A 14,221-nucleotide genomic window follows, 5' to 3' on the forward strand; every position below is an offset into this window, starting at 1 on the left:
TTTGAGGACCCTGATCGGGTGGAAAGGCCGTATTAAAATGTTTTAAAGAAATGAAATAAATAAATAGGCACTAGATTTAACTCATCTTCCTTCTTCTCCCAGTATGTCAGGGGCTACAGATTCGAAGATATCCCACGGACATTTTACAGTAAGTGTTTGTTTGTTTTTTAATTAATGTGGCCATTTTGTGACTGCTTTTGTTAGGGACTGTCAAGCAATGGTCAGGTGATAAGATTCCACCATATAGGTCACCAGGTAGCCACTAGAACAAACCCTCCCTGGTCCGCCCTGCCCTAGACTTTTTCTACCAGGGTGATTTCTCACGAGAGCTGCGTCGCAGCACAGCGCCGTTTGCCTCGACACAAACGTGTCAATTTCACACCCGAAGCTCCAGGGCTGCATTTTGACTCGGGGCTTCACCCGATTTCCTCCGCAGTTTCGTGATCCTGGTTTTTGAGGATCATGAAACTGCGGAGGAAATCGGGCGAAGCCCCGAGTCAAATGCAGTCCCGGAGCTTCGGGTGTGAAATTGACACGTTTGTGTCGAGGCAAACAGTGCTGTGCTGCGAGGCAGCTCTCGTGAGAAATCACTGCCAGACTTTTCCTCACAAATCCCATTCAGCAACAGTAGAGCACCCCATCCCATTTTAGAAAGGCTAGTTAGCGTGTATTACATCTCTGCTTCTTCCACTTTCTGTTCTTTTCAGCAAGCCGCATTATTACTAAGGTTGTGGATCCCAAGTTTAAAATAATTGAAAGCAGCTATGAGAAAGAAGGTAAAAATGCTTGATCGTTATCATGACTGATGGCAGAGTTGCATGAACGTTCATGGAATGCCTCCGAAACATCTGCAGTGTGCTAGAACAACAGATGTGTACCGACCGGCATTTCATCTGACCTGGAATTTAGTGAGAGAATGGGAAGATTTAAAATAGACTAACCTGAAAAAACCAACTGGGAGTTCAAAATGAATACTTTTGAATGTCAACAGGCCCGTAGCTAACATGGGGTCCATGGGGCCTGGCCCTCTAGCTTTCTTCCGGCTGACCCCAAATTGAATTAATTTAATTATTTTTGGTTTAATTAGCTGCAACCCCCCCCCAAGGTCTCCTCCCCAAAAAATCCCAAGCTATGGAGCTTAATTTCAGACTCCTTCCAAACGGAGACCCCGTTGTTAGGGTTGCCAGCCGCCAGGTGGTGCCTGGAAATCTCCTGGAATTACAGAGATCAGCCCCCCAGGAGAAAATGGCAGTTTTGGAGGGTGGATTCTATGGCCTTGTACCCCACTGAAGTCTGTCTCCTCCACAAACCCTCCCCAGGCTCCACCCCCAAAATCTCTAGGAAGGTCCCATTCCAGAGCTGGCAACTTTACCTGCTATCTTTCAAGGGGGAGCCACAAGACAAGGTCTCAAGGCTTCAGCGGGGTCAACTGCTCATGCAAGCCCTCCCCTCTGCATTCCTCCCCCCTCCAGATTTATTGAGGTGGAGCAGTCAGCCTGGATAGCTCACAATACCTGTTGGCTCCAGGCCTGGATGTTGTGGCGAGCATGCCCAGAAGTATCCAGCTGATCTGGGACGCATGCAAAATGCCGTTCCCGTCTGTTCTGATGCCCTTGGATCCTGGCCCGTAACCAGGATTTTTTTTAGCTGGGGGGCATTTAAATTTCTTAGGCGGCACCCTACTCCCGTCCCAAGCTGCTCTGCAGTTTCTGCCACCCGGGCCTCTACCAAGCTGCCCCCTCCTCACAGTGGCCCCTCACACCACCATAGCCGGCTCCTCGCGCCAGACAGCACAGCACAGCCCGCCAGCAATAAGTACTTTCCGGGGGAAATAGAGAGGTGCTGTCTGGCTCTGCATGGCCACCGTGCCAGACATCTGCACAGGAATGTGCCAGGAATGTTCCCTACAACCTACACTGCTCAGGTGCCCTGGACTGGATGGGAAGTTGTGGGGCCTTGCCAGTAAGTTGGAGGGCCCTAGCCCCGAGGTGCCCCACTGTGGCTACGGGACGACTTGGATCCTTCCCAGGGAAATGTAGCTCTTGTATTTCCTGGTTCACTTGCAAGCTGCTATTTGTGTTTACTGCAGGGTTCATTGATGCCGGTAATCACAGGGAGAAAAGAACTCGGAGAGACAAAGAAACAGGTGGAGGGCAAAATCCTTCTAAAGTTCAGCATTTGAAGTACCACTGAGTTCAGTGGAAGAGTTGAGCGTTATCCGTGCTTGGGTCAGAACTAATTACATTTAGATGGATTCTGCCCATAGTTTTTCACCTCAGTTTCTTAATTAATGTTTGCGTTATGGCATCCATTATAACATGTTTCTAAAAAATGGAAACAGGTTAATTCGATTTAAATCCATTCCTCTACTCGTTTAGCACAGAAATACCAATTTAAAAAATAATAATAATGAGTTCAAAAAGAGAGCGAAGTTAAAGGTCAGGGAAGATTAATAGCAACTGTTTGCCCTACTATACAGTCTGTCTATGAACTGGATCAAAGCCAGGAAACCATGATATGAAATGAAGATTTTCTTTCACGGTGCTTTATCTATAAAAATATGTAGATACCATTACATCCAAATGGTGATGGTGGTGGGAAATCACACATCCCAGGGAGCCAAATCCAATCAAGTTACCTCAAAACCACCTTGAAGAGTCCTTTTGTTTGGTCTCAGACTGGGGAAGGCTTGTTCCTGTACTCCTCATAGATGGTATCTCAGGAGCTGCCATTTTGAATGGAATCCACCATCATGCTGGTCTCCAGGCATTAGTCAGTGCATATCTATTGGATTCAAAATGGCAGCCAAAAAGTGGCAATGACATAAATCCTACCTCTGTCTCCTCCACAAACCCTCCCCAGGCTCCACCCCCCCTAATCTCAAGTAAGATAAGGTCTCAGGGCTTCAGCGGGGTCAACTGCTCCTGCAAGCCCTCCCCTCTTCATTCCTCCCCCCTCCAAATTTATTGAGGTGGGGCAGTCAGCCTGAATAGCTCACAATACCTGTTGGCTTCAGCCCTGCATGTTCCTGGAGCTTGTGGAGGGTTTGTGGAGGAGACAGAGGTAGGATCTACCCCATTGCCACCTTTCGGCTGCCATTTTGAATCCACTCCTCTGAGCAAAGTTTACTCATTGGTTTATTTATTTAGTTGGATATTTACACCTCAGCTTTCCTTTTGTCTCAAGTCTGAATTCTTCCTCTGGTCTGAGGAGCCTTTCTCCACCTTAAGAGCCTCTTCCGTTGAAGGAAGAGCCACTTGAACAGGATGAAGAACCGGTTAAGTTGGAGGAGTAAGAGGGCAGAAAGTGCAGGAAGAGACACCACTAGGGTTGCCAGCATCCAGGTGACCCCTGGAGATCTCCCACTATTACAGTTGATCTCCAGATGACCAAGACCAGTTCCCCTGGAGAAAATGGCTGCTTTGGAGGGTGGACTCTACGACACTGTACCTTGCTGAGGCCCCTCCCCTCCCCAAACCCTCCACCCCCAAAATTTCCAGGAATTTCCCACCCCAGAGCTGGCAACCCTCGATGCCACGAACATCTGAACTGGCCCATCCAGTTCTTGTTAACAGGCTCTCTTCCTCAGCTGGACTCTCCTACTTCCGCCGTCCTACAGAACACAAAACCTATCAGATTCCACAGTTACGTTGATGTATGCCAACGTGCGCACGTATCAATGATTCTTCTTGCAATCTGTCTGGCTCCCCATCTCAAAACCTTCTGCGCTGGTGTCCGTGCATAGCAGCGTCATACGGTGTTCCCTCTAAGCTGAGTTAGTGTGAGCCGGCTCACAGTTTTTCAGTCGCTGGTGCTCACACATTTTTGTCCTCGCTCAGGAAGGAGGGCTCCAGAGCAAACTGATTTATGCAGCAGAGCTTAATTGCTGGCTCACAACTTTCATGCCAGTAATAGCTCACAAAGTAGGATTTTTGCTCAGAAGACTCCACAGCTTAGAGGGAGCATTGGCTCAGAGGGGTGTTTGCTCAGACTCTCCGTCCCGCCCCCCAAATCCAGGCAATACTTTTTATGTCATACCCCAACCCCTCTCCCCCCCCGACCCAATGGCTTCCCAATAACCTTTCTTCAGAAAAGGAGACATATGTAGCCAACTCCTCACGTGGAGGAGGGGGCTCTTTGCTCAGACCAGTGTTCCCTCTAAGCTGACTTAGTGTGAGCTAGCTCACAGTTTTTTTAGCCTCTGGCTCACAGATTTTTGTCTTACCTCAGGAAAGATGGCTCCAGAGCAAACTGATTTGAGCACTTTATTTGTAATAGTTTATTTGTAATTTGAGCACTTCATTTGTAATAGTCATTGGTTTTACTGTTTTTACCCTGTTTTTATGTAGGGGCATATTTTGCCCTCTTGTAAGCCGCCCTGAGCCCATTCACAGGGAGGGCGGGGTATAAATAAAAACATAAATAAATAAATTTATGCAGCAGCCAAATCACTCACTCACAACTTGAATGCCAGGAGCTCAGCAAGTAGGATTTTTGCTCACAAGACTCCACAGCTTAGAGGGAGCGTTGGCCTCATAGCATCACGTCATGACTCTGAACATTTTTGGTACAAGCCCCAGGAGCCTTAGGCATTGTTACATTGGAGTAGCATTTTAACTGTAGGTATTTCTATTTATACATATATAGTTGGCTGATGCATCTGCGTATTTATAATGCAGTTTCTTGTTTTGAAATAATGCTTTCGTAGTGCCAACCATCACAAGGATCACCAAAGTGATTGAAGGGGAACCAGAATTCAAAGTCGTCAGGGAAGGCGAGACAATAACTAGAGTGATCCATGGAGGTGAATATGTCACATGGGCTGGGTGCTGCTAACCCGAATGGTGTGGAGGAGCTGAGGCATCGCTCCAGTTTATTTGCAAGGCGGAAGAGCGAGAATTCTAATAGCTGCTGGTTTTGCCCTGAGCATGTGTCGTTGTGATGTGTTGCCCCACAATATTTCTCTGTGGAAACCCTTTGCTTCTTTTTGCCCCCCTGTACGCAATGTCGTCCCCGTCGCCATCTTGTTCTTCTTGGCTTCGCATGCTGCATTCCCGCCTCTCGGTTCTGCTCACATGTGCACTCTGCATTTGGAGGCATGAGATGAAATGTGGGAAAGCCCCTTTTGCCAACTCTTTCCGTCTCTTCCCAAGCTCAGACATTCCCAAGCTCAGAATTCTCAGCTCCTGGAGCTTGTGGTTATTGGACCTCAGAACTCAAGTCGAAAAACCCATTTCCAACTTCTCTGGAAATGAAAAGCTCTGTACTATTATTATTTTTTTAAAGAAACAAACCCTACACATTTTATTCCGATTTTTTAAAAAAATGTCAGAATGGTCTCAGCTTTACATTGTGAATTCTTGGTCCTGGTAAAATTGGTATGCTTTGAGATTAAATTGGCCCTCTCCTTTGAGTCCCTGGGGTCCTTTCCGCACTTGGATCTCATCCCTGGTTTTATCAGAGTTCAACTCGGGACACAATACCTTGCATCCATCCCTGGTTATAACAGCATCCGTTTACCCCAGGACAAGTGTGGGGCAAAACCGGGGTGACCTCAGTGTAATGTGGAAACAAAAGAATACCCCGAGATAATTAACAGGGGTGAACCCGAGTGTGGTGTAGAATGTAAGTTCAGGGACAGGGTTGAACCAGGATTTAGGGTCTAGTGCGGAAAGGACCCCGACACATACACGTTAACCGTTGGTCTGAACAAAAACCCTGGGATCTAACCATTTCTAACACTGACTTTCTTGGCCCATGCGCTGGAGATAAACTCCCTTGCCTGACTGACTTACGAGGGGAGAGGTCAAAATTGTCCATTATTTTGTCGCTAACTGTTAAAAAAAAAATCTTTATAGAGCCTATCATTAAAAAATATACGAAAATAATTGATGGCCGTCCTGTGGAAGTGACTGAAAAACAAGTGACCGAAGAAAGGATTATTCAAGGTAAACCGCGTCAAGAATACACAGATTTTTCATCTTCCCCTCGATTTTGATTCTGGGCAGTTTGTTTGGTTGCTGGCAACTCAAGCGGAGTCTTGCCCGGGCTGCTTCATAGCCAGACCATCCAAACATCTCCTGAGGAGAGGCCTCAGGCGTCCCACGGAAACAGCTGAGAGGAGCCCTGTTCCTTCCTTCCCGTCTCAAATCGGCTGTTGAGCCCCCAACTTTCGTTCTGGACATCTCATGTGCTCCTTGTTTGTGTGTTTACTCTGTAGTTGATGTTCCCAACCCCCCACAACCAAATCCTGCTGACACTAGAAAAAGCAGCCTTTGGAAGAAAGTGGCTGTGTTTGGGTCAACTACAGCGAGTCACTTCCTGTGTGGCACACCTTCACTTGCTTTCACAAGCCTAATTGTTGTCTATGTTGGAATCTCTTCACCGGCCGCCGTGCACACTACTTTTCACAAAGTACTGCGTCAAGGCTACAGTTCGGGCCTACTTCCATGACAGTTTAAAAAGTAAAGGTTTCCCTTGCTCAAAAGCTAGTCGAATCCGACTCTAGGGGGTGGTGCTCATTGTTTCCAAGCTGAAGAGCCAGCGCTGTCCAAAGACGTTTCCGTGGTCATGTGGCCGGCATGACTAAACGCCGAGGCGCATGGAAGTTTAGAACTCTCTAAAATCCATAATTTAAACAGAAGCATCCTATCACATTTAACACAACACCAAAAAGCACATACGAGAAATTCTAAGCTTTGGCAATTTGACATGTTTGCTGCCTTCTGACATTTTTTTACATTTTAGGTCCTGAAGTGAAATATACTCGAATCACTGCAACTGGAGGAGCAAATACTGAGGAAACCCTTAAGAAACTGCTGGAAGAAGGTTAGTACTTCCTGTGATAGTGGATTTCACTGAGGCGTAACCATGGATTTAAGATAGATAATGATATATTGTTACTTATTTTAGCAATTAGCATTTTGTAAAATGATTACCACACAAGCAACAAAAAAACAAAGTCTGGACAGAAACAGATCTGAGCTCTTGGCCGTAGTTACGATATGGGGAGAAGTTTAACAAGGTTCAGATTTCCAAGAAACAAGATGTTCAGAATGTGTAGACATATGTGTTACAGTGAAAGTCTGAAATGAATTCGTTTTCTTACTTCGGTTTTTTTTTTTTTTGGTGAGTGTCAGCAGACGGATATCGATAGTCCCAGATACATTTGGTAGATATTAGAAAATTGCGAGACAGGAATGTTGATTGTTCAGTTAATGTGGTTGTCATCTTTTAGTGAGATACATCCAGAAATGGGGAGGGGTATCTGCAAGAGGAAAGTAGGCGTGGTCTAGCCACACCCTGCTGTGACTTCATGCAGGGCAGCCAATCAGAGACCAGTCTGAGGCAGCTGACGGAGAAGGTGCCATGACTGAAAAACCCCTTCCTCGGGTTACCACCCGACTAGCCTCAAGTGGCCAGGGTCAAAGGGTAGGTTCATATTGAATCCTCTGCTCCTCTTGCAGGCGGGATTCTCACTTACAACCAAAGCTCCATAGGTCAGACAGGAAACGGGGGAACCCAATGAAGTCTCTCCTGCCCCACTCTGATCCCACCACTGCCTTGATTAGTGTGCAAGACCTGGGTAGGTGTATCTGGCAGGTCTTCTTGGGAGTCAGATTTAGTCTCCTCAGGAGCAGTGTTCCCTCTAAGCTGAGTTAGTATGAGCTAGCTCACAGTTTTTTAGCTTCCAGCTCACACATTTTTGTCTTCGCTCAGGAAAGATGGCTCCAGAGCAAACTAAGTTATGCAGTAGCCAAATCGCTCGCTCACAACTTTAATGCCAGCAGCTCACAAAGTAGAATTTTTGCTCACAAGACTCTGCAGCTTGGAGTTAGCGTTGCTCAGAGCAGACTGCAAACATTAGTGTGGAGAAGAGAGGCGGATGCTGAACTCTCTCCACTTCTTCCTTTCCTGCCACAGTTTATTACTATTATAGGGCAAGCACAGGGATTTTGGTCCCTTACTGGGAAGAGAAACATTCTGTGGATGGACAGCCTCCTCAACCAGGATTTATTGGGGACGTGACTCAAACCATTAGACATTCTCAAAATATCTGGGATTGTCAGTAATCGCGTATGAATTTGACAGTCATCAAACATGGAACATGCCCAAACTGTGGAGCCAGTTGGCAACAAGAAAATGTTGGCCGAGCCACACGTATCTGGTGATTACAATATATGAAATGAAGCAGTTACATTAGCGAATGCTGATAATGACCATATTTGGTGACTATAGAGTCACTGTTCTCGCTGTGGTTTCTTTTGGACATTCACCAGATCCATGACTGACTGCCAACATGCCCTTGTAATTATCAACGGTATCCACATTATGGAAATTCATTGTGTCATATGTTACATGGGATTAAGTATCCTGCCATTTCCATAGTATGTCACGTTTTGATCTTGAGTTTCTTGGAAGGTGTATTTAGGGTCTTCTGCTAATCTGTGATCTGTCTCTGATTCCTTAATATGTTCGTTCTTGTTTGAGTGAAACTGCTGATGCATATTGTACATCAGGAACACATGGAAACCATAGCTTTCTTTTAATGAAAACCATCAGATGTTTGGCACGATGCTTATTACTCTGATGGATGGGTTGTGTACTTGTGAAGCATGCTTGTTAAATGGACCATGACTGCCGTTTTTTCAATGTCTCACTTAAATCATCTTCATGCCATAAACGTGTATCCTATCAGAGGTTAGCAAGGTGACCAAACTGATGGAAGGTGATGGTCATTTGCTCGAAGATGAAGAACTCAAAAGACTCCTCCAGGGAGGTTAGTGGGTGCTAGACAACTAACCTTATCGTAATGATCTCTGAGGACTGACGTGTATAACATTTTAAAGACTGATTTCCCATTGAGCAAAATGCCGCCAAAGAAAAAACAAAGCAGGAGGTATGAAATGTTGACCTCTGAACATTCCACAGGACCTCCATGGGTCCATTCTGGAGACCAAAGAGAATCTTTGTGTGTCTGCCTCATCAGTCTTTAAAAGGTTTCTTTAAATTCAGCTGAGCAATGAAGATTTATTTGCACCATAAATATTATTTCTATCAGTCTTTAAACTTTAGGAAATACTCACAAGGTAGAAAGAGTTGGAGAAATCCAAATTCGCAGCCCTTGGCATTCCTCATACTAAAATAAATATTCATTGCTCACGAGTTAACCAACAAAGGCATGTTTCGCACCCTCCTTTTGACATGACTGCAAGGCCTCTATATTGAACTTTAATTCCTCTTCTCTGCAAGAGTACAGTGCACTCTTCTCTATACTGAGCGCATTGACACAAACCCATTTCAATCAATACTGCTGGTGGAGTACCAAGGCACAAAACCCTGAAGCTGAACAGTTATTGCAATAAGTTTATTTATGTATTTATTTAATTTCTACCCCCGCCCTCCCCGCTAAAGCGGGCTCAGGACAGCTTACATAGGATAATAAACAGATAAAACAAATTTATCTAAAATCACAACATAATACACATAAAAACATACAAAGTGCTAGTGCTGAATTAATTCATATATGATGGCGGGGCATGAGCAGCATTCAACTATACAAACAAACTATCAACTGCCAGCGTAATCTGGGTTATATCTGGCTGTTTAAATGATGTTAAGGATGATGCTAATATTGGGGCCAGGGCCTTAGTTATATAGTGTGGTTCCTTTACTCGAAGGCCTGGTGGAAGAGATCCGTCTTGCAGGCCCTGCAGAACTGTAAAAGGTCCCACAGGGCCCTGATGTCTTCCGGGAGCTCATTTCACCAGTGTGGAGCCACCACTGAGAAGGCCCTGGCCCTCATCACAGCCAGCCTGGCTTCTCTGGGGCCGGGCAGAGCCAGACGATTTTGGGACCGGCCAGTAGTTAGCTCAGTGTCATTATAGGTGGGCACTGTAGGCCAGTGCACTCCAGCCCCCAAGACTGTGCCCAGTGCCGCTACGACAGGAGTGGGCGCTGTTACCAGATGTGGGACAGCAGGAGTTTACCGAACGATGGAGCACAGAGGTTGACCGCAGAAGGGAGAGGAGCATAACAGAATGGGGAATGAGTCATCTATGTGGCACATAGTAGAGACATTTGAACCGCCTTTTGGCACTGCAAGAGGCCCATGTGGTTGGGAGATGGCAGTCCTGCCTCTCCGCAGGCTTTCAACTAATACCAAGCTCGTAAAACGGAGCTCCTTAAATTGCCTTTCATCGGACGCCACGACATCTATGGCAGCCCACGACACTCCGTACAGATCCCGGCCATGCAAACTTGCGCAGTGGGGAATATCACCCACATGTGCCAAACAGTTTTCTCTGCCCATAACCATTGTTTACAATGAACCACCGTATGGTATATAAGTGGGGTGCACTGTATTGCCAGGATTAGGGCTTTGCATCTTTTCCTAGTTCATGCTAACAGTCGAGAAATAACCGGAAGAGCTGAAATGCAGCCTAAAAGCTGCGCATCGGTGAAATTAATCTTTTATTCGTCGGTCTGGAATGTTTTCTGCTTGTTGTATGGATGCGAGCGACCTGCAAAGAGTGAAGGAGAAAAGGATTCAAGCTTTTGGGGAATTTTGATGTCACCCTCACTCCTGAATGGGGCAGAGGGCAGTTCATTTGCTCCCCTTGACCTGAGTACACGCCACTTTCATTGTTCTTATGAGTGATTGAGCGTCAAGTCTGGAGGCCAATGAAGTGGTTCCCAGCCAAGCCATGCTTCATTGGACCAGATCCTGAAATCCCTCCGGGCAAAATTCAATTAGGGATCCCCCTGTGCATAAGAATTGCATAAAAATCTCACTGAGGGGACACGCCTTGGTTGTTCAATAAAGTGATATTGACAGATGTTAACACTGATCACGTACATCTGGGCCAATGGGCACAAAAGATCCCTCCCCCCCTTTGGAGACACTTTCATTTTTAGGAACTTCATTCTTTTTCGCCATTTTGGCTTCTACACGCATTCACATCATGTTCCATCCTCAATTCCATTGATTGCAATGGGAAATACATTTCTGTTTGTAATCCCTCCCCAGTCTAATTAGCATGAAATTCTCCAAGACTGTAGCCCTCATCCAAAGGGTGAGCACTGCCAAGTTTTAGAGAGAAAGCAAAGCGCCAGCTAATGTTATTATTTGCAGAGTGGGCACAGAGAGGCACTTGGCAAGCCAAGCATAACAAAGTGGGTACAAAATGATGTACAATAATAGACAGGGAGATCCCCACGTATTTACATCAATCTGTTCATTCATATTAGGGGCCATGGCTCCGTGGCAGAGCCTCAGCATGCAGAAGGTCCCAAGTTCAATCCCCGGCAACTCCAGCTGGAGTGGCTCAGCGGCATGGCTCAGTGGGAGAGCATCTGCTTGGCACACAGAAGGTCCCAGGTTCAATCCCTGGCATCTCCAATTAAAAGGACCAGGCAGTAGGTGATGTGAAGGACCTCTGCATGAGATCTGGAGAATTGTAAAGAGGGGCCGAGGCTCAGCGGCAGAGCCTCTGCTTGGCATGCAGAAGGTCCCAGGTTCAGTCCCCGGCATCTCCAGCTAAAAGGACCAGGCAGTAGGTGATGTGAAAGCCCTCCTCCCTGAGACCCTGGAGAGCTGCTGCCAGTCTGAGCAGACAATACTGACCTTGATGGACCGGAGGTCTGGTTCAGTAGAAGGCAGCTTCATGTGTTCAAAGGATGTGAGGTGCGGGAGGTAACTTTTAAGTAAATTTCAATGGAGTTGGTGAGGGAGATAAACCTGTTGTCTCCCATGTCACCTCTCTTAAACTATGCTGAACATTTTTTTCTTTAAAAATCCTCCTGAAAGAGTTGGGAAGCAAACAAGAGCCAGTTTGGTGCAGTGGTTAGAGAGAGCCAGTTTGGTGTCGTGGTTAAGTGCGCGGACTCTAATCTGGGAGAATTGTGTTTGATTCCCCACTCCACCACATGCAGCTGCTGCTGTGACCTTGGGTCAGACATAACTTCTGTCAGAGCTGTCCTTGAAAAAGACCAGTTTCTGTCAGAGCTCTCTCAGCCCCACCTACCTCACAGGTTGTTTGTTGTGGGGAGGGGAAGGGGAAGGAGATTGGAAGCTGCTCTGAGACTCCTTCAGGTAGTGAAGGGTGGGGTATAAATCCAATCTCCTCCTCCTCCATTCCGTATATCCAGCTTAGAATTTTCCCGATGACCAGATCTCTGCAACAAATGTCATTTACTCTAATACTCTAGAGCAAAGGTGTCGAACTTAAATGTTACGAGGGCTGGATCTGACTTAAATGTCACTTTGTTGGGCCGGGACACACGTGCCATAAAATGTAACACGGGTACCAGAGATGTTTTACCACTGACCATGACCCACACCCTTCTTCAGCACGGCTCAGGGCCAAGCCAATTCTCCTTGCCCCAATGGTTGCCAACTCTAGGTTGGCCAATCCCTGGAGATCTGGGGGAAGACCCTGGGGAGGGCCCGTGTTTGCGGAAGGGAGGGACCTCAGCAGGGGGCATAATACCCTAATATAGGCCCTCACGGTCCACATTTGGACTGGTTTCCCCACAGTTGCTTGTGGACCACTGTTCCAGCCTACCCAGGCCGTATAAATTTATTAAATTCAACTATTAGGCCTCCCTCCCCTGAAAGTCAGGGCTCCGGGCAGTGATAAAATTATAAATCTTACCAAGAGGTTTCAAGATTAAGATAGTACCTAAAATACAAATCACAGCAGCCTCAGCCAATCTGATGGCGGTAATTCCTGGAGTGCCATTGCCTCGTAGAGGAGAGAGGCGAGGAAAGGAAGAGGAGTGCCAGACTAGATGGATGACCATCGCTGTCCTTAACTGAACGCCGGGCGGAACATCTGCCTTAAATGCCCTGTGGAATGGCGACGAGTCCCTCACGGCATAGATGTTATTCATCTGAGAGTTCCGCCAGGTGGGGCCAGGGAAGAAAAAAACCTGGCCTTTGTTGAGGACAGCCAGATGTTTCTCAGGCTGGAGACCACTGGGAATATACCTCTTGGGTATATATTGGCTCAGTGTCAAAGTACTCGATTTGGTAGCCAAAGGCCCAACTTCTGTCTCCAAGAGCTGCAGTTCCAAGATCTTAAGTAGCAGACCAGAGAAAGACCATTCTCTGCCAGAGGCCCTCAAGAGCTTTCACTGATCAGAATAGTAGAAACAACAGAGAGATCACGGGAAGGATGCAAACATGCATGAAAACAACCGTGATGTGGTATTATGAAAATATATTTAGACTTCTGTTTTGCAGTGAGTAGTGTTTCTTCAACAAGTAATAAAGATGTACGCATATACACAATGGAATTTGCATATACTCCCGTTTCACATGACAGCTTTTTCTCCGTGTGCTGCGTAAATCACATTAATTTACACATCAACAATTCTAATCGGTGAATTATCACTAAACATGGAAAGAATCTGTTTCATTGGAGTGGGAAGAATGTTGAGTGATAATTCACCAATTAGAATTGTTGATGTGTAAATTAATGTGATTTACGCAGCACACGGTAGCCAATAAAAGAGGAGCGGGAGGATGCAGCCTCCGGTCTGAGAACTCTGATTATGGCACCATCAGGAAGAAAAACTACGGGGAAAACAGCCAAACCAGCACAGGAGGATCCAGTTGTACATGCTTACAGCTTTGAAGAAAATCAAAAGAAACATCTGAGTGGCTCAGAAGAGGACCTTAGAGAAGGTGCAGTAGAATCAATATAAAACTATTTTCCTTCAGTTTTGTCTTTGAATAAGGAAGAGGCCTGGTGTCAAGGTAAACATCACCAAGCAGTTACTAGGAGCCTTGCACTGGTAGGGGTCGCAGTCTTTCCTGTGGGCCACGAAACTGCTGCTGGGTTGTGGCAGTTAAGCACATTAGAAGAGCCCTACTGGATCAGACCAGGGGTCCATCTAGTCCAGCATCCTGTCTCACACAGTGGCCATCCAGCTCCTCTGGACGGCCATCAACAGGGCATAGAGGCCGAGGCTTCCCCCATGTTTCCTCCTGGCTCTGGGATTCAGAGGGTTAGTGCTTCTGAATGTGGAGGTTCTTCTCAGTCACCATGGCTAGTAGCCATTGATAGATTCATGGAGGATAAGGCTATCTAATTCCCTTTTAAATCTGTTTATTCCTGTGGCCATCACTACATCCTCTGGCAGCGAATTCAACATTTTAATCACTCTGTGTAAAGTAGTATTTCCTTTTGTCCGTCCTGAACGTACTGCCCATCAG

The 14,221-nt window shown here is 46.4% G+C and overlaps 1 protein-coding gene across 6 annotated transcripts in view; it reads left to right on the forward strand.

The window, feature by feature from the left end:
* The window catches only part of POSTN (periostin, osteoblast specific factor), a 76,659-nt gene that overhangs the window by 55,739 nt on the left and 6,699 nt on the right, over window positions 1-14,221 (forward strand). For 2 of the 6 annotated variants that reach the window (XM_015414801.1, XM_015414803.1), the window contains exons 16-20: window positions 103-148; window positions 4,709-4,804; window positions 5,859-5,948; window positions 6,748-6,828; window positions 8,699-8,779. In XM_015414801.1, the coding sequence (XP_015270287.1) occupies window positions 103-148; window positions 4,709-4,804; window positions 5,859-5,948; window positions 6,748-6,828; window positions 8,699-8,779 (394 nt within the window). Of the gene's footprint in view, window positions 1-102; window positions 149-707; window positions 777-4,708; window positions 4,805-5,858; window positions 5,949-6,747; window positions 6,829-8,698; window positions 8,780-14,221 lie in introns of all 6 variants that reach the window. The other 4 variants (XM_015414802.1, XM_015414805.1, XM_015414806.1 and 1 more) reach the window with 3 other exon arrangements.

The sequence above is a fragment of the Gekko japonicus genome, unplaced genomic scaffold (assembly GCF_001447785.1).
Source record: "Gekko japonicus isolate JY-2015 unplaced genomic scaffold, Gekko_japonicus_V1.1 scaffold1886, whole genome shotgun sequence".
Classification (NCBI taxonomy): Eukaryota; Metazoa; Chordata; class Lepidosauria; order Squamata; family Gekkonidae; genus Gekko; species Gekko japonicus.